Source organism: Caretta caretta, chromosome 3 (genome assembly GCF_965140235.1).
Source record: "Caretta caretta isolate rCarCar2 chromosome 3, rCarCar1.hap1, whole genome shotgun sequence".
Taxonomy (NCBI): domain Eukaryota; kingdom Metazoa; phylum Chordata; order Testudines; family Cheloniidae; genus Caretta; species Caretta caretta.
The window spans coordinates 110,796,357-110,822,300 of NC_134208.1; the positions used below are offsets into that span (position 1 = coordinate 110,796,357).

A 25,944-nucleotide genomic window follows, 5' to 3' on the forward strand; every position below is an offset into this window, starting at 1 on the left:
TAGTCTGACTTCTGTATATCACAGGCCACCAACACCACCTGAGCACTAAACCCAGCAACTGAAATTAGACGCAAGTATTATAGGCCAAAGGAGACTAGGCTGTTATGTGCCACAGGGAGAGAATAGGAGGGACTGAGGCACACCAATTCCTGAGCCCCTTGCAATGGCAGGGGAATGATTAAGTGCAATGTACACAGATAATCTTGACAAACGACCTGCACTCTCACATTGTAGAGGAAGACAAAAAAATCCACAAGGTCCCTGCCAATCTGACCTGGGGGAAGATTCCTTCCCAACCCCACATATGGCAATCAGAGAGACCTTGAGCATGTGAGCAAGAAACAGCCAGTCAAGCATCTGAAAGAGGGGATGCTCAGTGACGCCTCAGAGCCCTGGCCACCCCCATCCCATGTCCCATCTCCAGCCATGCTTCAGAGGAAGGAGAGCAAACCCTTTCCCCACCAGAATACAAGGAATGTAAGGGGAGAATCCCTTCCCGACCCATGTAGGTGTTTGGCTAAAGCCCTGAAGCATGACCTTTCAGGAACATAAGACGTAAACTAGAAGGTGAGCCCTTGTGCTCACACGGTCAGCCATTCTAGTTTCTACTGCATAAAGTTACTTGGAGGATAATTCTGTTTTTCTCTCACATGTTGGTACACAGTAACTCAGCATTTTTAGTTAAATCTGCTTTAGCTACTGGAAGTCACTACCCTAAAATCCCAACAGCACAGATTCCAGCTCCACTACTCCCTTTAATTTCTTGGGACTTGGGCCAAAAGATAAGGCAACCTTTCCTGCTACAGCCTTAACTTCTGGCAAATTGTGGGGCTGGAAGTCTTCCGAGAATTGAGATAGAAGTAAAAAAGAAAAGAATGTTAAATCCCTCCAACAAAACATCATGGCTTCTGTAGACCAAAGCCACACAAAGCAAGCCTAAATTGGCTCACTCATAAGCAGCCCCTGCTCGGTTCTGATAGCTGAAATCAAGACATACCAGAGCATATGTGCAAGTGCAGTTTAAATACATGCAACATATTTTGGAGGGGTTGTTTTTATTTGCTCTCTCTAACTGGGGCTAGATCTGAGCCAGGCTGCACACCTGCCCAGAGGTGTAAGGGTAAGAACCCCCTTACACTTCTATATGGGCTACCTGGATCTTAGGTCTAGGCATACAGAAGTGAGTGCGTGCTGTGCACCCTTAGCTTCACCACCACATTTGCTGGGCAGTGCAGCTGAGTTGGTATCGGGTAGAGGGGGGCACTGAAATTTGCTGCTTGTATAGGTCAATAGCAAATATGATCCCCTTAAGCAAGGAGACTGGGTGGGGGGGAGAAATTATGGGTCAGAGGAGTCTTCCTGTATTCTAGAGTGGTGCAGTTTATGCATAAGCTCTTGCATGGGGCTCTACACAGATCCTAAATCCAACCCTGCGATACTGCTGTGTTTTTCTGTCTCTACTAACTGTTGTTTCTGTGCTGTGCTGCTACACAGGGAAAGATTTCTACCATGCACAGGAAGGTGGTAAATTGAGGATGTTCACAGAAGGATTGCTGAGGCACATTTTTGTAAAAATGTGTTCAAGCAACCACGAGTTTTAAAAGTGGATTTAAATTGTAGAATTATAAACTCTGTTTTTTCACATTATACCTCCCAGAGCCAACCTCTACTCCCCGCATATGAATTCATGTTCTGCAAGGTTTTCTGTTCTGAGGTGTCATGTCACATGATACACAGACAATGGGCTACATCCTGAAGCAGTATGCTGAAACATGTGTCTTATATCAGGCAGTATTATAGAGATGCAGTGGCTCAGTGGTAGATCGTGGATTCAAACCTTGCTTGATCTCACATGGAAAGGCCACCTCCAGTTCCTCCAGCTGCAAAATGGGTACCTGATCTATCGGGTTAGGACAATCAAAGGCAGTTGGACGTGATGCTGGCAGCATCACTCTCTGGTCTGCTGCTCGCTATGAAACTGATGTGACTTAACCACATCAGGCAGATGAGCCATGCTCCCACAATTTAATCTATGAAGACAAACATGGTGGTTTCTAAGCTTAGCTTCACAAACTCAGTGTCCCCCTTGCACTGCTGTTGTTACAGAGCATCCAAGTCAAATGAGCTGTCACCATTTCAAAGAGCAACTTCCTCTCCACTTTTTTAAGAACACAAAAGAGAGAGAAAGTAAGCTAATTTACCTTATGAGATTTAATAGCAAGCAAATAATAGAACTTAAATTTAGGAAGCTCCGGTAAATGACTTAATAACTCTGCTTAATATCTCCACAGGTACCGGAGCCTGAAACATTTCAACTATGATGTCTGCCAGAGCTGTTTCTTTTCTGGCCGTACAGCTAAGGGCCATAAATTAAATTACCCAATGGTGGAGTACTGTATACCTGTGAGTGCTGATTTACTAACTGTTTCCAGTAGATTATTTTTGCATTAGTCTAGTTTTTCTTGCACAGTCTTTGACAGCTAAATAGGCTGCCTACTTTTGGTATAGACTCTACCATAGCTTGTGTTGCTGCATTTCCCCATGAAATCCACTAGGGACTTTGCTCTTGTTATTGATTTTACAGGGAAGGCTCTCAGATAAGGGGTGGCAATCTATAGTCCTAATATAGATAGATTTCTCTTTTGTAAAACAAATGTACAGTATTGAAGAAACCTACAATATACATAAGCATTTGTATGGAAGAGGTGTTGTTAGATTAGATGGATACACTTTGCTACTACTGCATTATAAACATTTGTGTACTCATAATAAACTTCAGTATTTTTCAAAGTACATGATAAATTTGTCCAGGCCCAGTAGTTGGCCTACTTTATCAAAATCTGGTTTGGAAATATGCCAGCCTTTCCTCTGAATTCATAATATTTATTTGGATTTTTTAATTAGATCATTGCTGAGAAATGAAAAAAATTAGCTTATTTTTTATAAGGACACCCCAAAAAGCAATGTGAAAAGTCCCCTTGCAGTAACTAACCATCATTAATTTCCACAACTGTGCATCTTCTTGCTGATGTAAGTAGTCATGGGATTCTCAATTAAGGCTGTTTCTACGAGGTGTTTTCTGTGAAATTTAACTAAAATAATTGGTAATTCTTCGCATAGTGTCCTTATAAGTGCTCCACTTCAGTGTGCATGCGCCTCTTGAACCCTTGATCAGAGATTTTGTTAGCAGTGTCTGTTCAGCCCATGCATGTGCTCTGTGTCTTTGTGCTGAATGCCAAGGCTATATAGGGATGCACAGATGAACTGCCCTTCTCAACCATCTTAGCCTGAGATAGAGCCTTAACATGTTCACCTTGAGCATGCCTTAGCTATCTTGTTTACAGTTTCTAAAATAGTTTGTTTAGGGTTATCCAGTCCATCATTTCAGGGGATCAGTTATTGGCCAGAGCCACTCTTCAAGCATCCTTGGATGCTGCTGCAAGGTCCATCTCCACCGCTGTAGTTACATGCAGGGTGTCATGACTCCAACTCTCAAGGTTTCTGAAAGAAGACTAGAACACTGTTCCCCTTCAGTGGTCATAAGCTTTTCTTGGAGACCAGGGATGAGTCCTTGTACACACTAAAGAACTCTAAGGCTACTTTACTGGTGGGGGAAAGATATATACACCTTCAACTGCTGTTTCTTGGGTTGGCTCAGAACAACCTATTCTACAGACAGAAGCTCCATGGACAGGCCTATGACAGATACTCTCCGAGTGAGTGGTGGAAAGATCAACTCAGTGTCTGTGAAGGCATTTATTTCTGTCGCTCCGCTCCATGAGTAACTATGACAAGACACACATCACTGTTGGGATGGAGAGCTCATGTCAATGACCTCATGACTCAGGACAAATGGATACCTCAGGAAACCAATTTCCACATCAATCTGTTAGAACTCAGGGAAGTCAGGGACGCCTGTTTTCATTTCCTACCTTTCATCGGTGGATATCAGTCTGGGTCATGAAAGACAATATATCCTGCATGTTCTGTATCAACAAGCCATGAACCTATGGAGCTGGTGCATTAGCTCATTAGATCCAAATTTCAGGAAATCATAGAATCATAGAATATCAGGGTTGGAAGGGACCTCAGAAGGTCATCTAGTCCAACCTCCTGCTCAAAGCAGGGCCAATCCCCAATTTTTGCCCAAGATTCCTAAATGGCCCCCTCAAGGATTGAACTCACAACCCTGGGTTTAGCAGGCCAATGCTCAAACCACTGAGTTATCCTTCCCCCCTAGTTTTGTTTTATTTTGCTTCGTAACTTACTTTGTCTGTTATTACTTGAAACCACTTAAATCCTACTTGTTATACTTAGTGCAATCACTTTTGTTTATTAATAAACCCAGAGTAAGTGATTAATACCTGGGGGAGCAAACAGCTGGGCATTACACTCTATCAGTGTTATAGAGGGCGGACAATTTATGAATTTACCCTGTATAAGCTTTATACAGAGTAAAAGGGATTTATTTGGGGTTTGGATCCCATTGGGAACTGGATGTCTGGGTGCTAGAGACAGCAGTACATGCTGAACTGTTTTCAGTTTAGTCTTCATCTTTGGGGGCGTGGTTCAGACCCTGGGTCTGCGTTGCAGCAGGCTAGTGTGTCTATCCCAACAAGACAAGGTTCTAAAGTCCCAAGCTGGCAAAGAAAACTGGCTCAGAGGTAGTTTCAGCACATCAGGTGACAGTCCCAAGGGGGTCTCTGTGACCGAACCCATCACAGCCTCCTCCACTCCTTCTCCTGGTTGGGTGGTCAATGGTAGATGCCTACCATGACATCAACCCTGTCATGAAAATCGGAACACCACAGCCGATATTCTCAGCAGTGACTTCTTGCAGGACTATGAATGGAAGCTAGACTCTCAAATTCTCCACAATATATTTCAGAGAGGGATACTTCCAGAAGTGGATCTCTTCGCCACCTCCAGGAACAAGAATTGCCCTCTATTCTTCTCAAGAGGGATCTGGGGCACCACTCTTTGGGAGATACCTGTCTTCTGTCTTGGAAGAAGGATCTGTTTTATACATTTCCCCCAATACCGCTAATACTAAGGGTGATAAATTCAGGCAGGACAAGGCCAAGTTACCCTTATAGTACCAACCTGGCTGGTGTCCTTGGTACATGCTTGGTACCCTTACCTGTTTCGTCTATGTATTCAATGGCTGTTCAAGCTTCTGACCAGTCCTTATCTCCTCTCCTAGGATGCGGGTCATGTGCTTCACCCCCACTTACAGGTTCTCCACTTCAGGTTGTGGTTCCTCCATGGTTCACAGGATTAGGATCCTACTGCTCTAAACAGTGGAAAGGAGTCAACCTGTATTACTTACCTGAAGAAATGAAAAGATTTTTCCATTGGTGGTGTCTGCCTGAAGTTGTGCCATTCTCAATCATCCTGGATTACCTGTTGGATCTAAGGTTGTCAGTTCAATTAAGAAATAAGGTTGTCAGTTCAATTAAGGTCCATTTGGCCACAATATCAGCCTTTCATTCCCTAGTAAAGGGTTCTCCATATTTGCTCACCCTATGTCATCTTGGTTTATTAAATGTTTGGGGACTCTCTGTCCCCAGATTAGAGACCACAGCCTAGTACTAGAATACCTTATGAGATCTCCATTCGAACCAATGGCAATCTGCTCTCTCTCCATTTGTCTATTAAGATGGCTTTTTTTAGTAGCCATCACATTGGCCTGTAGGGTCGGGGAGTTTGGAGCCTTGATGGCAGATCCCATCCGCCGCCTCCTTTACACTGTTCTTCAATGACAAACTCTCTTTACGCCTGCACCCTAAATTCTTACCTAAGAGACTGTCAGAATTTCCTCTTAACCAATCTATTAATCTACCAGTGTTTTTTCCAAAACCACATAACTGTCTGCAAGAGAACTGTTTTCATATCTTTGTACTTAGGTAGTATGAAACAATTTTGAAAGTTCACCTAAACTTTTCATCTCCTTCGCAGATAGATTCAAAGGGGCCACAATCTCTGTTCAGAGACTGTTGAGATGGATATCTGGGTGTATTACCACTTGTTATGATGCAGCCACCGAAGGGCAATAGCACATTGTACTTGTTCACAAGCAACATTTGCAGCATTATTCAAGAACATGGCAGTGTCTGAGTTATGTAGGGCTGCTATATGGACATCAATACATGCATTTTCTAAACATTGTGCATTGATCCATGCTGCCAGATCTGATAGTACTGCAGTACCAAGCACTTAACGTCAGTTCTAGACTCAATTATGAAGCTCCCTCCTCCCTCGGATACTGCTCGGAAGCCACCTGAAGTGGAGCACCCATAGGGACAGTACTCGAAGAAGAGATTACTCATCTCATGCAGTAACTGCAGTTTTTTGAGATGTGTGCCTGGATGGGTATTCAATTACCCGCCCTTCTTCCCCTGTGCTTTGGACAGTTCTTTATGGGATGTTCGGGTGGAGAAGGAACTGAGAGCAGTTCGCCTGTGCATCCCTATGTAATTTCGGTGTCCAGCATGAGGAGTTATAAGGTGCATATGTGGGCCAATGGAAAGTATCCAATCAAGTGCTCAAGAGGCATATGTGCACCTGAAGGGGAATACCCATAGAGGGGGAAACATCTGAAAGAATCACAGTTTTTGCACAAGGTGAGTAACCTCTTATTTTCCTGGTACGAGGATGGTAGTATAGTTTTTGTTTTCTAAAGTTTGCTTTTTTATTTGATATGTGACCTGTGTGAACTCTCAAATCACCAAAAATAAAGGATATAGTGTTTGGATTTGCATCTTAAGTACAACTGTTCAAACATCTATACCTTGAATATACAACCCAAAGAACAAAATTCAGGTTTGAATCTGACCTTCTTTCATTCATTTCTTATATTGATGCATGAACCCTATGGGGATCCTCAGAGTGAGAAAGCATTAGATACATTTTGGTTGTTTTCCATTACTGCAGTAGGTGGGCTTATTAGTATAACATCCCCTTGCATGCTGTACATCTCTATTAGCAGAATTCAAATGATATTGAGTAGCACTAGTGGTTCATTATCATGCGGTATAGCCATGAGTTACATTACATTTCAGTTCATTAATTTTGTAAACTTTAATGGTAGGATTGGGCTGGTAAATTAGCATGCCAGATACTGTAGCTATATAAATGAAACTACTCTGAGGAAAGCTGATATTCATGTTATATCACAGTTTTGTTAAGTCAGTTCTGTTTTTTTCCATATTCTGTAATTAGTTTTCTCTTTACATCCCCATTTTTCCTGTCTCATCTTCCCTAGCAGTTAATTGGCTGACTGCGACCTATATTTTGAAAATTATATCTGTGATTCAGAAAAAACATGTTGCATATACAAAATAAGTAACTGTGCACAGAACTGCAAAGTAAACCAGCAGAAATTCCATGTGCAATTATGCATTTTGTGTTCACAGCTGCATGTTTTACACACAAAACCTGAAAACATTTTAAAAGAAAATCAACCTTTAAACTCAAAAAACTGAAGGCAGCACTGCAGTAATGACTTTCAAATGGCTTAATTCTCTGCATTTTAACAACTTTTATTAAATATTAAAATGTAAATATTTCAAAATGTTCAACTGTTTAATCTTTATTCTACCTCCTGGTTTTTTCCTTTCTGCTGATGAATGCGTGTATCTGTTAATTCTGTGACTGTTGCCATTAATATTCTCTGGGGTATTCCATATGGAGGTGGGTTTCCTTTCCAATACTCAACAAATGAGGTCTGTTTACCAACCTTTAAACAAGTTATAATAATAACTTGTCCTTCTGTTAGTATTTTATATCCCAAATATGAAACAAGGTTTACTTTATATTTCAGTACCCTTTCCTTAACTATCATTTTTATGTTTTCCTTGGGATAACATTGGATTATACTACACTATCCAATTTACAGTCCAGAACTCTGACGCTAACGAATAGCTATATTTGCCAAAGTGAAGCAGTTTGTGCTGCAGACACTGAACCTACAGAGAGAGATGTGATATTTCTGTACAGTTCTCCAGTCATGAAGATGCTTTTGCTGTATGACATAGTTTGGTGGGGGGGGGGTTGCATTTTGGCATATTCAGCCAACTCTTGGATAACTTCTTGGCTTATGTGACCTCATCTAATCAATAACATCTTTTAACCTTTTTCTTGTAATTGCTCATTGTTTTCTTTTACATCTAGTTTCAATCTTTTTGAAATGATGCCATATAGACGTTCTTTGTCAAGTCACTTGAAATCGGAGTCTACATTTCAGTTCTTTGATTGGCTCTTCATATATCGCTGTGGCTTGGGTCAATGCTAAATCAACTTTTTGCAACAGAGTGTGCCTCTATGGCCATTTTATGTTTCACACAGAAGTCATTAAGGAATTGTATACTCCCCAAATTCGTGTCTGAGCTTTGTCAGTTTCATAAGAGTAAAATATCCCAGCTCATAATTAATATCCTTACATTAGCGTATCTTTCACATTTATCTATAATCTGTGCCAAAACCTTTTTTCTCCTTCCTCCTCCCATATAAAAGCAATTTGCAGTGCTGCTGGGCCCATCATGTGGAGAAGCACCATCACCTGATTTAAGTGCTTCCTCTGCAGCCCGCATGGCAATTAGAAAAAATTCAACTTTTCCTTAAATTGGCAGAATTTTCCTATAAGATTCATTTGCAAATTGAGAGGAACTGAAGGAAGTAATTGTTCCTCCTTTGGTGTGATATAACTTTTAACACAATAAAACATTTCATGAAACCGCAAGAGTCACATTTACCAAGATCTGGCCTGATACTTTTATTAAGTGCTGCTGCGTGTGCTACAGGTCCCCCCTCTGTGCCCAGTTCTTGGAGGGCTTGAGTCTGTTACAACCCCTGCTAGAATGTGTTGGCTTATTATCTCAAGCTGTAGCATGCTTTTAGCTCTGGAACTCGGAAGTCCCCTGTTGTGTGCTCAGTATGTCAGCGAAGGTAACAGCCGTCACACCAGTTCTTAGAGCAGTTGACATCAGCTCTACTTCTTGCTGGGCATACTCAGATGCTTAATCATAAGTCTTGGCATAGTCAAGTTCATCCTAACATTGCATTGTTTTATTTGCAGTCACCCCATACTAGTAACAGGAGTCCAGATCTTCAAAGGTATTTTAGGCGCCTAACTTTCATTGAAGTCAATGGTACTTAGCATGTTCGTGCCCTGGAGGATCTGGTTTAAGATGCCTTCCTTTAGCCATCCATAATGTTAAGTCTTAGCAGTTGCAGGATTAATTTGCAAATACATAATGTAAGAAAAGTTCCTTCCTCTTCAACAGGGATCGCTAAAATTGGAACATTTTGGATATGCAATTTCTTCTCCTGAATTTCTAATTTTTGCTCTAAAAAACAATCTTGTTTTAAAGTCAGTGTTTGGTTACAGTCTCATTTTCTTGTATCGTATTTTCACATACCTAAGTTCTTGGTTTTCTCTGTACTGTGTTCCAGGTCTGACATAAGCCAACTTATGTCAAGTTTCCCTCGTTTTAAGGAAAGATTTTTTACCTTACACTGTAATGAGGACAAGAAGCTCTGCATTGCCTTCTCTTTTTCATCAAATGTTAAGTGTCTGTGTGGAAGGGAGTAGTTAACATTGTACACTGTGACAGGGTCAGGCCAGATAGCTAAAGGAGAGTGATAGAAGGCAGATATATTAGCCCCAGGTTAAGTAGGTCCCTTTCCCTTGGGTAAGGTAACAGGGAAGGTTCCAGAACAATCAGGAACTTTCTGGAAACAATTAAGGCAGACAGGCTGATTAGAACACCAGCAGCCAATCAAGAAGCTGCTAGAATCAATTAAGACAGGCAAGCTAATCAGGGAACCTGGGTTTAAAAAGGAGCTCACTTCAGTTTGTGGTGGGCATGTGAGGAGCTGGGAGCAAGAGGCGCAAGAAGCTGAGAGTAAGAAGGCATACTACTGGAAGACTGAGAAGTACAAGCATTATCAGACATGAGGAGGAAGGTTCTGTGGTGAGAATAAAGAAGGTGTTAGGAGGAGGCCATGGGGAAGTAGCCCAGGGAGTTGTAGATGTCACACAGCTGTTACAGGAGCCACTGTAGACAGCTGCAATCCAAAGGGCCCTGGGCTGAAACCCAGACTAGAGGGCAGGCCCGGGTTCCCTCCATCCCCCCAACTCCCTACTTGATACTGGAGGAGTTGACCTGGACTGTGGGTTCCACCAGAGGGGAAGGTCTCTGGCTTGTTCCCCGATCTACTAAGTGGTGAAACACTGGAATGCGTTACCTAGGGAGGTGGTAGAATCTCCTTCCTTAGAAGTTTTTAAGGTCAGGCTTGACAAAGCCCTGGCTGGGATGATTTAATTGGGGATTGGTCCTGCTTTGAGCAGGGGGTTGGACTAGATGACCTCCTAAGGTTCCTTCCAACCCTGATATTCTATGATTCTATGATCAGCAGAGACTGCGGGGATTGTTCTTTTTCCTTTTCCCCATGCTGGCCAGTGATGAGGCTAACTGAGTAAACGGCAGATTTGAGCCACGAAAGTGGCCAAACTGAGGGCTGCTGTGAACCTCTGAGGTGAGCAAGTCCGCCAATAAGCACAGGACTCACCAAGGCAGGGGAGGAACTTTGTCACAACACGTTTATTGATATTGATTGTGTGGATGAAACAAGTCATCTTTTTCCATTTGATTTTTACTTTTGTACATTTTTCTTTTCTTTTCAAAAGCCATAGCCACTGTCGGATTATTTTCCTCCTGAGAAGACTTAACCAGAAAGTCCTAACAACGTTAGAATATATTTGCTACACATGCATACAATTGTAGCTGTTTTCCAGGTCAGGTTCTCCAATTCCCCTTCTTCAGCTTATATCCATGGTAACCTTTGTATATGTTAATATTTGGAATATGTGGAAAATTGTAAGAACAAAACACATTGTTTGCCATACCAGCTGAGACCACTGATCCATGTAATAAGATATCCTTTCCTGCTGTGCTAGTCAAAGATATGTTGGGGAGGCAAGACAGAAAACACAGTGCACTTAGCTAGATATATGCAATACTCTAAATGCGGGCTGTGAAAAATTCCTTCCTGACTTCTTCAAGTTTGAGCCTGAAGCAAGGAATTTGATATGTGACAGAGACAAATATTTGTGGTATTCACATTTGCAGTAATAGTCACCCTGTTTACACTGATGCCCCATGGTCCCAGTTGGGATCAAGATCTTGTTGTGCTATGTGCTATGCAAACATGTAGAAAGACAGTTTCCACTCCCATCCCAAAGAGCTTTCCGCCTAAAAAGCCCAAACATTAAAAATATATTAGGGAAAAGAGGTACAGCATATAAACAAGAGGTCAGGGAGCAAGTTGGCATGCAAATTCATCTGGTGTAATTTTGGTGGGGATGATGGGGTGAAAAGAGAGAATGAGGAAAAAGGAGGAGATGAGGTTGCTGGAGTAGGGAAGGTGAAGTGAGGAAAGAGAGATGGGAGAATGGAGAGGAGGAGGAAGTTGGACAGGCCCAGGAGGTGGGATGGACATGCAATTGTCATAGTCTCAAACTGTCCAAGCAGAGATACTACTGGGGTATTGTTGAGGCTAGATCTGGGGGGCTGGGGCCTTTCATAGGCCATGCTGAAAGCTCCCCTCTAGTTCTAGCCATGTAGAAAGCTGGAGGCTCTGGTGTACTGAAACCTGTCTGTTGGACCAGTTATTTCTAGGTAGCTCAGAAATAATTGATTTAAAAACAAAGTCAATGTTATTTTAAATGGTTAGTTAACAACATTATTTCTGTTGATGCATTGCCTTGCAGCCCCCTCTGTATCTTGAACTCACTTAAATCAAGGTAATGTCAAAAAACTTTGAAAGAGAGAATAGATTTTTTTTTTTAAATCCTTTAAATGGAAATCTGTCAAAAAGCAATAGTTTGTAACATGGTTTGTGTTTGCCGTGGTATAACCCAATTTCTTCAGCATTGTAGACAATGACTTGTGTCTCACAATCCATGTAGGCTGCATTGTTATTTCAATATATATTTCTAGCACAGAAAACGTGTACATTTTACCTACAATAATGATAGTTGGCACTTTTAGAGAGCTTTATAGACCTGATCCAAAGTGACCACAGAAGCCAATGTAAGTCTTTCTTGGCCCCATATTGGCAAAGCACTGTATAAACATAGATGAATCAAATTTGAACTCGTCACAAATGTCTCTTAATGTCTCAAAGTTGTTAATGTATTAATTTCAACATTACAATAAATATTTTAGAAAAATATAAATGCCTCATAGTTGATAAGTAAAACTGAAATCTGCAACTTGGGCTAAATATAGGAGGGGAAAACCTTTGAGTTGTGGTTGGATAAGCAACTCAGTGTGTGGGATTTGTTTCAGAAGCTGGTTTGGCCATAAATTTAAATAATCAGGATAATTTGGAAAGCAGCTTCAAGATTTTGTTTTTAAGTTGGCAGTGAAACCAGAGGGCAAGATTCTCAGTTGGTATAAATCAGTGTGGCTCCATTGAGTGTTAATTTGCATCAGCTAAGAATTTGGCCTGAAATCCAAAACAGTAATAATGCCTAGATTTACACTAGGCCTTTTCTATGTAAACATCCAGCACAAATGCTTGATCCCAATAACTATGTTCAACCTGTCCAGCTATTAAATTCCCTTATCTGGCAAAAATGTTTTTAACAAAGAGGGGCAGGGGAGGGAATCATAATTTTAATATAATAATTCATACATAGATAATTTTGCAGAGACAGGTAACCGTTTTCAAAGCCGTTCCCACAGTTCAGAACATAAACCCAATTCAGGAAAGCACTTAAATACATGCCTAAGGGTTTGTGGAGTTAGGGCCATTGACCCTCCTCAACAGTCATATGTGTTTTTACAGCTCTACAGAGGTTGCTTTTGCTTGTGTGTGTCTCTGTGTACCTTGACTGTAAGAGGTAGGATATACTGTATTAAGTGTTAAGTATCCAAAAATAAATCTGTAAAGCTGTTGCTGCTTTAGAGTGAGCAACCATCATATCCATCTAGAATGCTCTCAAGCAGCTTTATCCGCTGTGCAGTATGATAAAGGTGCTACATAGTCTGTATATGAAACTGAACCACAGCAATGTTTGAAAAGTACTCCCCTTAGCAAGACAAAATGGCTGAGGTAATATCTTTTATTGGACCAACTTTTGGTGGTGAGACAGAAAAGATTTTGAGCTTATACAGAGCTCTTCTTCGGGTTTGGGAAATGTACTCAGTATCACAGCTAAATACAAAGTAGAACAGATTGTTTAGCATAAGTAGTTAACATAGATTTCAAGGGACCATTCAAGATGAAGTGATGCATTACACCTCTCTAGTCATAAGGGAAAAGGCTGAGGGGAGGGGAGGGGAGTTAAGTGGGTTCTAGATTGTTGTAATAAGCCATAAATCCAGTATGTCTATTCACTCCATGATTTTTAGTGTCTAGTAAAGTTATAATTTTAAGCTTCCAGGCTTGTCTTTTGAAGGTGTTATGCAGGTTTCCTTTGAGGATGAGAATTGAAAGATCAGAAATGGAGTGATCACTTTGTGAAAAGTGTTCACCCACCCATGGTGTGGTGTTTTTGTCTTCTATCGTTTTTCTGTGTGAGTTCATTTGAGAGCATAATGATTGTCTTGTATTATTGTTATTGGGGGCATTTAGTGCATTGGATGATGTACACCACAAGTTGGGATAGGCATGTATAGGACCCATGAACCTTGAAAGGTGTGTTGAACATTGTAGCTGTGAAGATATGTCTACAGGCTTTGCATCTGTTGTTCTGGCAGGGTCTGGTGCCACTTTGAATTGGTGGGTTCTGGTCTGAAGGGAGCTTCCTTCTGTATAGGTTCCAGTGTGGGGTGGTAAGTGACAACTAGGGATGTGTGGTAGGAGTGGTTTTTATTTCTGTATTGAAACAAGTTTTCTTGGGATACTTGGGTGGCCTGTTCCATGAGGCAATCTTCTACTTCGATGGCGCGTCCTTGTTTGATGAAGGCAGTTTTAAGTGTGTTATGGTGCATATCCCGGAATTTCTCCATGGAGTATATTTTGTGGTACTCGAGTGACTGGCTGTAGATAACAGATTTCTTGGTGTGTTTCAAAAGATGAGCCTGGGAGCTTAAATTCATAACTTTGTTAGATATTAAAAATCACGGACTGAACAGAGACTGGATTTATAGCTTATTACGACCATCTGTAACCCACTTAACCCCCCCTCCCCCGCTTTCTTTTCTTTTTTATCTTTTTCCTCCCTCACCCTATGACTGGAGAGGTATTAATGGGCCTCTTCACCTTCCATAGATATTTTTAAGGTCAGGCTTGACAAAGCCCTGGCTGGGATGATTTAGTTGGGGATTGGTCCTGCTTTGAGCAGGGGGTTGGACTAGATGACCTCCTGAGGTCCCTTCCAACCCTGATATTCTATGATTGAATGGTCCCTTGAAATATGTGTTAACTCCTTATTCTATACAATCTGTTCCACCTTGTATTTAGCTGTGACACCCTGAGTACATTTCCCAGAACTAAAGAAGAACTCTGTGTAAGCTTGAAAGCTTGTCTCTCTCAGCAGCAAAAGCTGATGCAATAAAATATATTATCTCACTCACTGTGTCTCTCTAAAGTAAGATGGACATTACTGTTGAGGCAGATTAATGGGTAATGCTTGGGGTTACTATTATTGAGATCCTTTTGTCCTTTCCTTCAGCTCATGGTACCTCCTGCCGTCCTGCTCCTGTTAAGGCACTACTAATTTCTTTACTCTTTCATTACTCTGCCTACAGTATATGATTTGCAACTTCTGTCATTGGTTTGCTTCTTCGTGGTAAACTGAGCTGTCAAAAGTGATGCAAGAAATAGGTAGGGTTGTCTCCTTTCTAGAGTTTCTTCTGGTAATGTTTCAAATCTGAAATGCAAATTTCTCTGAGGATTGCTCCTTTGTTGTTATAATTATTCTTGACATCTTACCTTGGAAGGAATCTGACCAATATTGTATTTCTCTGAAGAATTTCATAACACGATAGGCAAGATGTCAAAAATTATTAGTCCAACCAATGGTTTGACCTCAGGGGAAAAATATGTTTCAGACACAATAAAGCTTCCTTTCAACTATTCCTCTTAAGAACCTTCCTCTAGGACAACACCCCAAAAATGTAATGGTTGCTGACATTTTGAGAAGGCGGTTACTTTCCTGAGCATTTAAACAGCATGTCTGAGTATTTTGTAAGCAACAAATTGGCACAGGGAAGCGCCACTTTACGATGCTTTCACTCCTTCAAGCTTATCACTTTGTTTTTATCAGAATTACTTTGTTCTGTGAAGAAGAAGGAAAATAACAAGTGTGCTGAAAGAAGATGAATCTGGCTATTTCAAATGCAGAACATTATTTTCAGCTGTAGAGTTCAGAGATTAATCCATGCCCTTAGAAGATTGAACAGCTGATCAGAATAGTCTGAATCCAAACAGTTGTGTCAAAGTGAATATTGCTTCCTGTCTCTAGCACTGCTTGTATTATAGTTGTTCTGACATTTGGCAGCCTAGTACCCATTTTCCTTCCAGTTTGCTAAATTCTAAAATCAGATGGTTACTCTTGAAATTGCAGAAAGATCAATTTCTGTGTGATATATTTTTTAAAAAATATTATTTTTCCAAAGGTACAAGATGTAATGACATCTTGGGTTTGTACTCTTACTGTGAGACAGGCGAAGAATTCCTGTAGCTAAGAATTCCAAAATCATCACCTCCAGGAGAGGAATCTTCACAGTGCTTCTGTAGTGGTATGCAAACTCCACTTACTTGTTAGTTTCAGAATAGCAGCTGTGTTAGTCTGTATTTGCAAAAAGAAAAGGAGTACTAGTGAGCATCCGATGAAGTGAGCTGTAGCTCACGAAAGCTTATGCTCAAATAAATTGGTTAGTCTTTAAGGTGCCACTAGTACTCCTTTTCTTTTTACTTGTTAGTGATAGCCATACAATAAGGTCATTTGTGATGCACCTTTGAAACTGTCATTTATGCTCTGCCTACTAACCCATCTTACAGCTCACAAACAAAAAAAAATCACTTAATGTAAACATGTGCCTATGTGTTTTGCTGGATAGGGATGGATTTAAACAGATTCTTAAAGTTAAGCACATACTTAAGTGCTTTTCAAAATCAGGGTCTTAATCTCCAACGTATTATGAATTTTCAGGGCAAGGAACTGATACATTTTGTACCATTTGGTTGGAGAGTTTCCCAGCTTTCCAAAAGGTAGCTTATAGCCCTTTAAGATCCAGAGTTGTCTCACCTTAAAACTACAACACCCATGTATATGTAAAATCTATTTTAGATAAGTCTTCTAGTATTTATGAATTTTCTTCATACAGTATAGTTGGATTCATGATACAGAGTCATCCTGACTTTATAGGCAGAGGGATACAAAACTCACTAAACATTTAAAACTCACTAAAACATTTCTAAAACATTTTTTGTAGAATGTATGGATTGTTGGAGAATAATTGATGGTGTGCTGGGTTGCAAAAGGCTTTCCTGGCACTTCTTTAGGGTTGCCTGCATAATTCAATAATAGCTTCATCATTTGTGAGTAATAATAAGGCCATCCTCACAAATATAAAACTTTGTTTCATGTGCACGTGCATTACAATACAATCTCCGATTACAATCTTTTACTCTGTACGATGCTTAGCACAGTCAGGTGTTTGGAGTACTACTTTAATGTAAATAACTTGTAGCTGAAAGCCTTTTGCTGTTACATGGGTATAATTCATAAAGTTGTGCCTTTAAAAAAAAAAAAAAAAAAAGAGGGGGGTGAAAATGGCTTCAGAATTGGATGGTAACAGACCACAAATGCCAGTGATGATTGAACTTGGTGATGGTCTAAACAAAAAGAGCTTTCAACCATACTTGTAGCTGTTTTCATCGCATCAACATTATAATCTTCAGAGTGATGTTTGGGGTTATTTTGTGTGTGCTGGTTGTGTTGTTATGTGGGTAGTTGTATTGATTTGAGTGTGTTAGTGTGTGCTACCAGGAGGAGCTGTGTATGTTTAGGGTTGTTGTGTGTGCTTGTTGTGCTGGGAGAGTTGTGTGAATTCGTGCAGGCGGTGAATGAGGTATGTACTATGGTGAGGGGCTATTTGGTTTGGGGATTATTTTTATATTCCAAGGCCAGAAGGGAGTGTTCTGATCATCTAGTCTGATCTCCTGTATAGCACAGGCCCTAGAACTTCCCCAGAATAATTCCTAGATCAGATCTTTTAGAAGAACATTCAGTCTTGATTTTAAAATTGCCTGTAATGGAGAATCCACCATGACCCTTGGTAAATTCCTCCAATGGTTAATCACTCTCACCATTAAAAAATGTACGCCTTATTTCCAATCTGAATTTGTATAGCTTCATATTCCATATATTAGATCGTGTTATACCTTTCTCTGCTAGCCTGAAGAGCTCACTATCAAATATTTGTTCCCCATGTTGTTGTCATCATCCTTCGTAATCAAAGATGGCACACTGATAATGGTTTTACATTTTGTGAGTACAGTTGTGACTAAAAAGACATGCATGCGTGGCAGTCTTTTCCGCATGAAGTTCATAGATAGTTGGATGTCAAGGAAGGAATTATAAACTGTGACTGCTGAAGCCAGGTCAATACTTATCAGGGATCGATGCTACTGCAATTGATGCAGCGGGGATCAATGTAGTGGTCTAGTGAAGACCTGCTAAATCGACCGCAAGTACTCTCCAGTCGACTCTGGTACTCCATCGGAATGAGAAAAGTAAGGTAAGTCGATGGGAGAGCGTCTCTCATCGACACAGCATGGTATAGACACTGTGGTAAGTCGACCTACACTACGTCGACTCCAGCTATGTTATTCACATAGCTGGAGTAGTGTAATTTAGTTCGACTTTCCCTGGTACTGTAGACAAGGCCTCAGTCTGCTGCTGTTTACGATTCAGCATCTGTCACGAGATCCATACAGTGGTTAATCTCAAACTGGGTAACCCTATCGTTGACTACTGCTCATCAACATGATCCATCTGTCGCTGATGACTCACAGTTGTCAGTGTCAATGTTGCAATGTTTCAAGTTATGCTTCAGTGTGTCCTTGAAGCATTTCTTCTGGCTGCCTTGTTTGTGGTTGCCCACTTTCAGTTCACCATACAGCAACTGCTTTGGCATTCTGATGTTGTCCATCCTCAACACACGACCAGCCCAGCATAACTGATGCAATAAGCGTGGCTTCAGTTCCTGTGAAGTGACTGTGTTCCAGAATCTTATTGGTAACTTTATCCTTCCATTTGATGCAAAGTATGGCGCACACACCTCATATATGGAACTTATCTAGAAGCCTAATGCGATGCCTGAAATAGGGCTAGGTCTCACACGCATACAACAAGCATGACTACTTTATTAGTAGCTTGGTTTGAAGCTTACTACCATGTTGCTTCCAGACTCTGCCTAACAGTCTGCCAAATGATGAACTGACTTTGTTGATATGACTTCTCAGCTCGTTGTGTAGAGTAACATCATTCAGCAATACACTATAAAAATTGTAACAGCATTCAGTTGTGTTGCTTATGGTGACTTTTGGTTCTTCTTCTAATGCTGGTCCCTAGATGTATTCCACACGTGAGTATGCATGCATGCATGCCATGCGCCCAAGTACAGAAATTCTTCAAAGCAGTGTTCGTTTACCCGCACATGTGCAGTAGCTTCCCTCAGGCTCCCAACTGAGGGCATAAGAAGCAGTCCGGGTCAACACCTCTCCAGTTTCTTCTAGCTCCCACGTGGCCTAAATCATAACTTGTAAAATAAAATAGTTGTAAATAGTTTTAAATCTTAGCTTAATAGTTATCGTTAGTATAGTATGTAGTAGGGCTGTCAAACAATAAAAAAATGATTAATCACAATTTTATTCGCACTGTTCAAGAATAATAGAATTTATTGTTCTATTCTACATTTTCAAATATATTGCTTTCAGTGACAACACAATACAAAGTGTACAGTGCTCACTTTATATTATTATTTTTGATTACAAATATTTGCATTGTAAAACAGATGAGAGTATTTTTCATTTCACCTCTTACAAATACCATAGTGCAATCTCTTAATTGTGAAAGTGCAATTTACAAATGTAGAATTATTTATTTATTTTTACATAACTGCACTCAAAAACAAAACAGTGTAAAACTTCAGAGCCTACAAGTCCACACAGTCCTCCTTAGCTCATCGGTAAGACAAACAAGTTTTTCACATTTACAGGAGATAATGCTGCCTGCTTCTGATTTACGACGTCACCTGAAAGTGTTCGCATGGCACTGTTGTATCTGGTGTTGCAAGGCATTTATGTGCCAGATATGTTAAACATTCGTATGACCCTTAATGCTTTGACCACCATTCCAGAGGACATGCTTCCATGTTGATGATGGTTTCTGCTTGATAACGATCCAAAGCAGTGCAGACTGACGATGTTCGTTTTCATCATCTGAGTCAGATGCCATCAGCAGAAGTTGATTTTCTTTTTGGTGGTTCAGGTGCTGTAGTTTCTACATTGGAGTGTTGCTCAGTAAGACTCCTGACAACGTTCCACACCTTGTCCCCCATAGATTTTGAAAGGCACTTCAGATTCTTAAACCTTGGGTTGAGTGCTATGGCTATCTTTAGAAATCTCACACTGGTACCATCTTTGCATTTTGTCAGATCTGCAATGAAAGTGTTCTTAAAGCAAACATGTGCTGGATTGTTATCTGAGACTGCCACAACATGAAATGTGTGGCAGAATGCCGGTAAACCACTGAGCAGGAGACATACAATTCTCCCCCCAAGGAGTTCAGTCACAAATTTAATTAATGCATTATTTTTTTAACGAGCTTCATCAGCATGGAAGCATGTCCTCTGTAATGGTGGCCGAAGCATGAAGAGGCATATGAATGTTTAGCATATCTAGTACATATGCTAAAGGGCTGTCAGGCGTCAAATCAGAATGCCCGGTCAAAAAGGGACTTGGGCAGCTCCAGTCATCACCACTGACCAGGCTGTTAAAAGTCCGATTGGCCGCCTGCAGCATGGTTCCTGGGAAGCGGCCAGCATTTCCCTCTGGCTCCTAGGTATAGGGGTGGCCAGGGGGGCTCTGCGCACTGCCCCTGCCTGGACCGCCGGCTCCGTAGTTCCAGAGGGAAATGTTGCCGCTTCCGGGAGCCACGTGGAGCCCGCACACCTCACCCCCTCCTATGCCCCAACCCTGAGCCCCATCCCACACTCAAACTCCCTCCCAGAGCCCCCCCACTTCCCCCAGCCCAGAGCCCCCTCCCACACCCTGAACTCTTCATCTCCAGCCCCATCCAAGAACCCGCATCCCCAGTCAGAGCCCTCACTCCCTCTCACACCCCAACCCCCTGCCCAGTGAAAATAAGCGAGTGAGCGAGGGTGGAGGAGAGGGAGGGAGTAGGAAGGGGCCAGGGATTCAGAAAAAGGGTGGGGCAGGGGCGTGGCCTCAGGGAAGGCACAAGGCAAGGGTGTTCAGTATTCTGCAGATAGAAAGATGGCAACCCTAGAATACCGTGCAACACCAGCTACATGCACACCCATGACTAACACTTGACTTGTAATTACATGATGGTTTGTTTGTATGATTCTTCCAAGCTCTGACTTATACACATTTAACATAGATAAAATATTCCCCCATTATTAATATATCAGTGCTTAGTGTGTTCTATTTCTCGTTTCTTAACCAAATCGGTCCTTTTAAGCAGTTAGGTCAGGTTGTCATACCACATAAACTGTACCCCAGAGAAACATTTTGGCAGATTAAAAGGCATTTGTTTTTATAGTTCACAAGAATTAGAAGTTTAGTTGATTGGCCTTGTGGCAGAGTTCCATCTGTTCAGGTTATTTTGCATGAAAGTAGGCAACCCCATTGGGCTTCATGTTCATTTTTTGGATAATCTGAGAGTCTAATAGATGTTTTCTGGGACTGATCTTGTGAGGCTGTTCCCTGGGAGCCCACCGGGTTATATCTTCTGGAGCTTAAAGGACCCGTGAATTCCATTCTAGCTTTTCTACCTTATTGCTCATTGTATTCTATGCTGCTCTTCAAACGCTTCTCAACCAGATTTAAGGTTGTTTCGAACAGATAGTGGTCACATAAATTTAATCAATTTATTTGAGCATAAGCTTTCGCGAGTTACAGCTCATTTCATCAGACGATGCATCCGATGAAGTGAGCTGTAGCTCACGAAAGCTTATGGTCAAATAAATTTGTTGGTCTCTAGGGTGCCACAAGTACTCCTTTTCTTTTTGCAAATACAGACTAGCATGGCTTCTACTCTGAAACCTGTCATAAATTTAATCATATACTGTTACTGAAGGGAGTTCAGTTTGCATAAAAATATATAATGAAATACTCGGGTGTATCTACATTAAATACTTAAACATGTGGGATGAGAGCTACCTCTTTTCACAGTAAGAAATAAAAGGCAGGAAAGGCTTGACTTATTCAATCTGAGGTTGTTACAGTAGTTAATGGGGAAAAAATTTACAACTCTGAAAAATGTTAATAGCTCTGCTTTCACTGTGGATTTCCACCTAGCTTTAGCAGCACTTTATGTTGATGAGCTGCTTCCAACATAGAATTTTCTGTCGTTCAGTGACACCATATCATATGCTGTTTCATGTAATTTTATAATTTGTAGTGAGGAGAAAACACCTAGAACCATTTGGAAAGAGTCCTTTTGTATGTAAAGCAATAGATTCCATTGTGATCTTCAACGAATAGCTGCTTTTGGAAGGAAATAGTCTTTTTTTTGTTAGTTTGGTTTTGGTTTTTGGTACTGCAATTAGAAGCATGCTGAAGATGGTATAGCTAGAACAGATGGGAACAGTTCTATGCATTTTAAGTATAAGTTTAAAAAAAATTACAACTCCCTTCCTGAGGTTTTTTAGGTCACTTTCATGTAAGACCCATCGACAAATTTTATACTCTTTCTGATGTTTCTTTAGCAGAAGTTACTGAACTCTAAGATGAAAGAGATGTTGCCATCACCATTCAAATTAAAATCGATATAGATAATGTTAAAAGCAGTCATTCCAAACAGATGAAAAATGAATGTGTGCCAGTTTGAAAAGGACAGCATCAACAGGGAAAAATGAAAAGCTTCTGAGAGTATTGATGGCCATAACTTGTATGTTTAGGCTCTTGGGGTCTGGTGAATAGGATACTAGACTGGAAGTAATGAGACACCAGAGTTATATTCCAAGTTCAGACCTATTGTGTGACTTTGGGCAAATCACTTCACTGTTCTGTCTTTTTCCTCTCCATCCTTCCTTTGCCTGTCTTTTTATTTTGGTTATGTCTACACTGCAGTAACACAGCTGTGGCTGTCCCGTGTCCACTGACTTGGGCTTGTGGAGCTTCTGTAGATTGCATAAAGTTGCAGTGTAGATTTCTGGGCTCGGGCTGGGCCCTGGGGCCCTCCCACCTCATGAGGTCTCAGAGTTTGGGCTCCATCCAGCCTGAGCTTCAGCATCTACACTGCAGTTTTTTAGCCCCTCAGCCCAAGCTCTGTTAGCCTGAGTCAGCTGATGTCAGCCAGCTGCAGCTGTTATACTGCAGTATGGACATACACTTAGAATGTAAGCTCTTCAGGTCAGGGACTGCCTCTTACTAGGTCTTTATACAGCCTTGTACAATGGAGCCTTAGTTTTAGTTTGGGCCTCTAGGAGCTACTGTTATACAAATAAGGAGAAGTAGGATTAGTTCTGGTAACTTGACTAGGAAGCATCCAAGGAAAACTCAGGTGTTGCAGGCAGGGGAGCTCTTATGATTGAGCAGATAATACCTATTTTTTTAAAGGCAATATTAAATCAGTGACCCAGCATGGAGTCTGAGTGGGCAATCTACTGCTTGTGATACTCTCTTCAGTTCAATCAGACAATGGAGAGGTCATTCAATACTCTGTGGCACTTTTGGAAAAGTAGAATGCGTTAGTCTCTTACGTGACCCTGTTGATAAAGTATATGCTTTCTTGCCCTACCAGTACTCAGACATGTAAATGGAGAGAGGGGTTAGAGAAGCAAGTGCTATAGAATACATCATCATAACTGCTTTATATAGTTAAAAGAACACAATACTTTTTTGTGAGTAGAATTGACTGTAATTGTTTCTAAACAAAATAGCTTGTTACTTTTTATCATTTTGATTATAATTTGATGCCTTTTTAGGCTTGTAACTTCTAGTTTTTATTAGCCATCATTTCATAAAATATAAAGAAACCTTGTGTATTCATTGTTAACAGGTTTAAGCGCTGTGGGTTTTCAAGCCAGCATAACAAATCCTGGCGATGCATTTTTCCACTATTGCTAATGTAAATTTCAGGCTATTCATAGAGTATAAAATCACCAGCTTTTAGAAGTTCCCCCATATGTACTCTTCCAGCGTTATTTAAGATATAACCCAGTGCCAATTAGAAATGTTTAATTTTATTTCTCTACTGTTCTAGACAACATCCGGAGAAGATGTACGCGACTTCACTAAGGTGCTGAAGAACAAGTTCCGGTCAAAGAAGTATTTTGCTAAGCACCCACGACTTGGCTACCTTCCTGTGCAAACAGTTCTTGAAGGCGATAACTTGGAGGCGTAAGTTTGAATGAAGCATGATCTCTGCCATGTGGTTCAGAAGCCTCTTCCCCCCTTAAAAAAAACATCAAAAACAAAATTAATGTGAAGCAATCGTACCAGAACCTTAGTGAGGGAATATTTTTTGTGAACCCTTTTTTGTTTTATTTTACTTTCTTTGCTTATTTTCTAAAAATAATTTTATACTTTGGTTGTATAAATATGTTGCCATAAAGTCATGGAATTCAGAAAAAAGTGAAGTTGGAATTCTTTTTTTTTTTTTTTTTTGGTAAACTTTTCTCATGGAGAACAGTTTATTTTTATTTATTTAGTTATTTATTACTACTTGTCAGGAGAGGCCACTTTTAGTAGAACAAAAATTAAGATGCATTGAAGAGACAATGAGAGTAATTCCATTAATTGACTTTCCTTTATTTCCTGGAATTTCAAGTGCTATAAACACAATACTTGTCTTAAAGTGAATGAAACCATTCTAAAACATATATGCATGGTTTCAGAGTGGTAGCCGTGTTAGTCTGTATCAACAAAAAAAAAAAAATGAGGAGTACTTGTGGCACCTTAGAGACTAACAAATTTATTTGGTCAAAGCATTCGTGGGCTAAAACCCACTTCATCGAATGCATGCAGTGGAAAATACAGTAGGAAGATATATATACACAGAGAACATGAAAAAATGGGTGTTGCCATACCAACTGTAACAAGACTAATCAATTAAGGTGGGCTATTATCAGCAGGAGGGGAAAAAAAACTTTTGTAGTGATAATCAGGATGGCCCATTTCAAACAGTTGAAAAGAAGGTGTGAGTAACAGTAGGGGAAAAATTAGCATGGGGAAATAGTTTTTACATTGTGTAATGACCCATCCGCTCCCAGTATTCATTTAATAATGTCCAGTTTGCAAATTAATTCCAATTCTGCAGTTTCTCGTTGGAGTCTGGTTTTGAAATTTTTTTGTTGGAGAATTGCAACTTTTAGTCTGAAATTGAGTGACCAGGGAGGTTGAAGTGTTCTCCTACTGGTTTTTGAATGTCATAATTCTTGATGTCTGATTTGTGTCCATTTATTCTTTTGCATAGAGATTGTCCGGTTTGGCCAATGTACATTGTACATTCAAAAACCAGTCGGAGAACACTTCAACCTCCCTGGCAGATTGGTAGTCCAGCTTAGGAGTGGCTAAGGATTAGAATAGTAGGGATATTTCAACAGGTCGGGATAAAGGTGTATTGTCAAGCTATGAGGTAAGCATACATATAGTCTCTCTGCAAAGGGTGGCTGTAGCCTATGTTATCAGTAAAAGTGGCAAAGAGTCCTGTGGCACCTTATAGACTATCAGACGTATTGGAGCATAAGCTTTTGAGGGTGAATACCCACTTCGACGGATGTTATCAGTGCTTCCGTTCCATAAGCAATAAAACTTAGACTAGACTGTTCTCAGTGATAGCTGATGACAGAACAAGGAGTAATGGTCTCAAGTTGCAGTGGGGGAGGTTTAGGTTGGATATTAGGAAAAACTTTTTCACTGGAGGGTGGTAAAGCACTGGAATGCGTTACCTAAGGAGGTGGTGGAATCTCCTTCCTTAGATATTTTTCAGGTCAGGCTTGACAAAGCCCTGGCAGGGATGATTTAGTTGGGGATTGGTCCTGCTTTGAGCAGGGGGTTGAACTAGATGACCTCCTGAGGTCCCTTCCAACCCTGATATTCTATGAAAACAGCCATAAGTATTTTGTCTTTAAGAAAAACCTCTCCCTTATAGGATATTTGTTTGTTATTTGCTATGTAATAGAAAAATATTGTAGTAATAACCTTGATTTTAGCCTTTTAATTTTTCTACAAATAAGTTGTTATAAGTTCAGTTTCACAGGTAACTTTAAAGAAAAGTCTTAGCAATTAAATATAAGAAATTCCAAATTTAAACAAGTTAGGCATAGTTTTAGATGATTAATTCAATGTGTGGTGGTGATGGTGTATTTTTTAAAACTCCCTTTTTTTAAAAAATGCTTCAGTTACTGTCCTATCCTCCACATGGCACACGGCAGTCTCTGTTGCTACTGCTTTCCTGTGTCATAGATGTTGCTAATGTAAATCATCTGGGCGGGCTGATTGGTAGATAGTTTGTGCTTTTACACCTTATTCTTGCTTAATTGCAGTAAAGTTTTTGTTCTGTCGTTTCCTTCTCTTTTTTTTCTTTCTTCTTTGCAGTCCTATCACACTCATCAGTATGTGGCCAGAGCAATATGAGTGAGTATGCACAACTCTTGTATCTAGAAAGCTGAATATGCTGATTGTTTTCTTAATGTTGACTAATTGCTTACCTATTTGTATGACCTGTTA

At 40.5% G+C, this 25,944-nt stretch overlaps 1 protein-coding gene across 3 annotated transcripts in view; it reads left to right on the plus strand.

The window, feature by feature from the left end:
* The window catches only part of UTRN (utrophin), a 577,632-nt gene that overhangs the window by 496,480 nt on the left and 55,208 nt on the right, over positions 1-25,944 (plus strand). For all 3 annotated transcript variants that reach the window (XM_048844328.2, XM_048844327.2, XM_048844330.2), the window contains 3 exons: positions 2,292-2,403; positions 23,477-23,613; positions 25,813-25,851. In XM_048844328.2, coding sequence (XP_048700285.2) covers positions 2,292-2,403; positions 23,477-23,613; positions 25,813-25,851 — 288 coding nt within the window. The remainder of the gene's footprint in view (positions 1-2,291; positions 2,404-23,476; positions 23,614-25,812; positions 25,852-25,944) is intronic.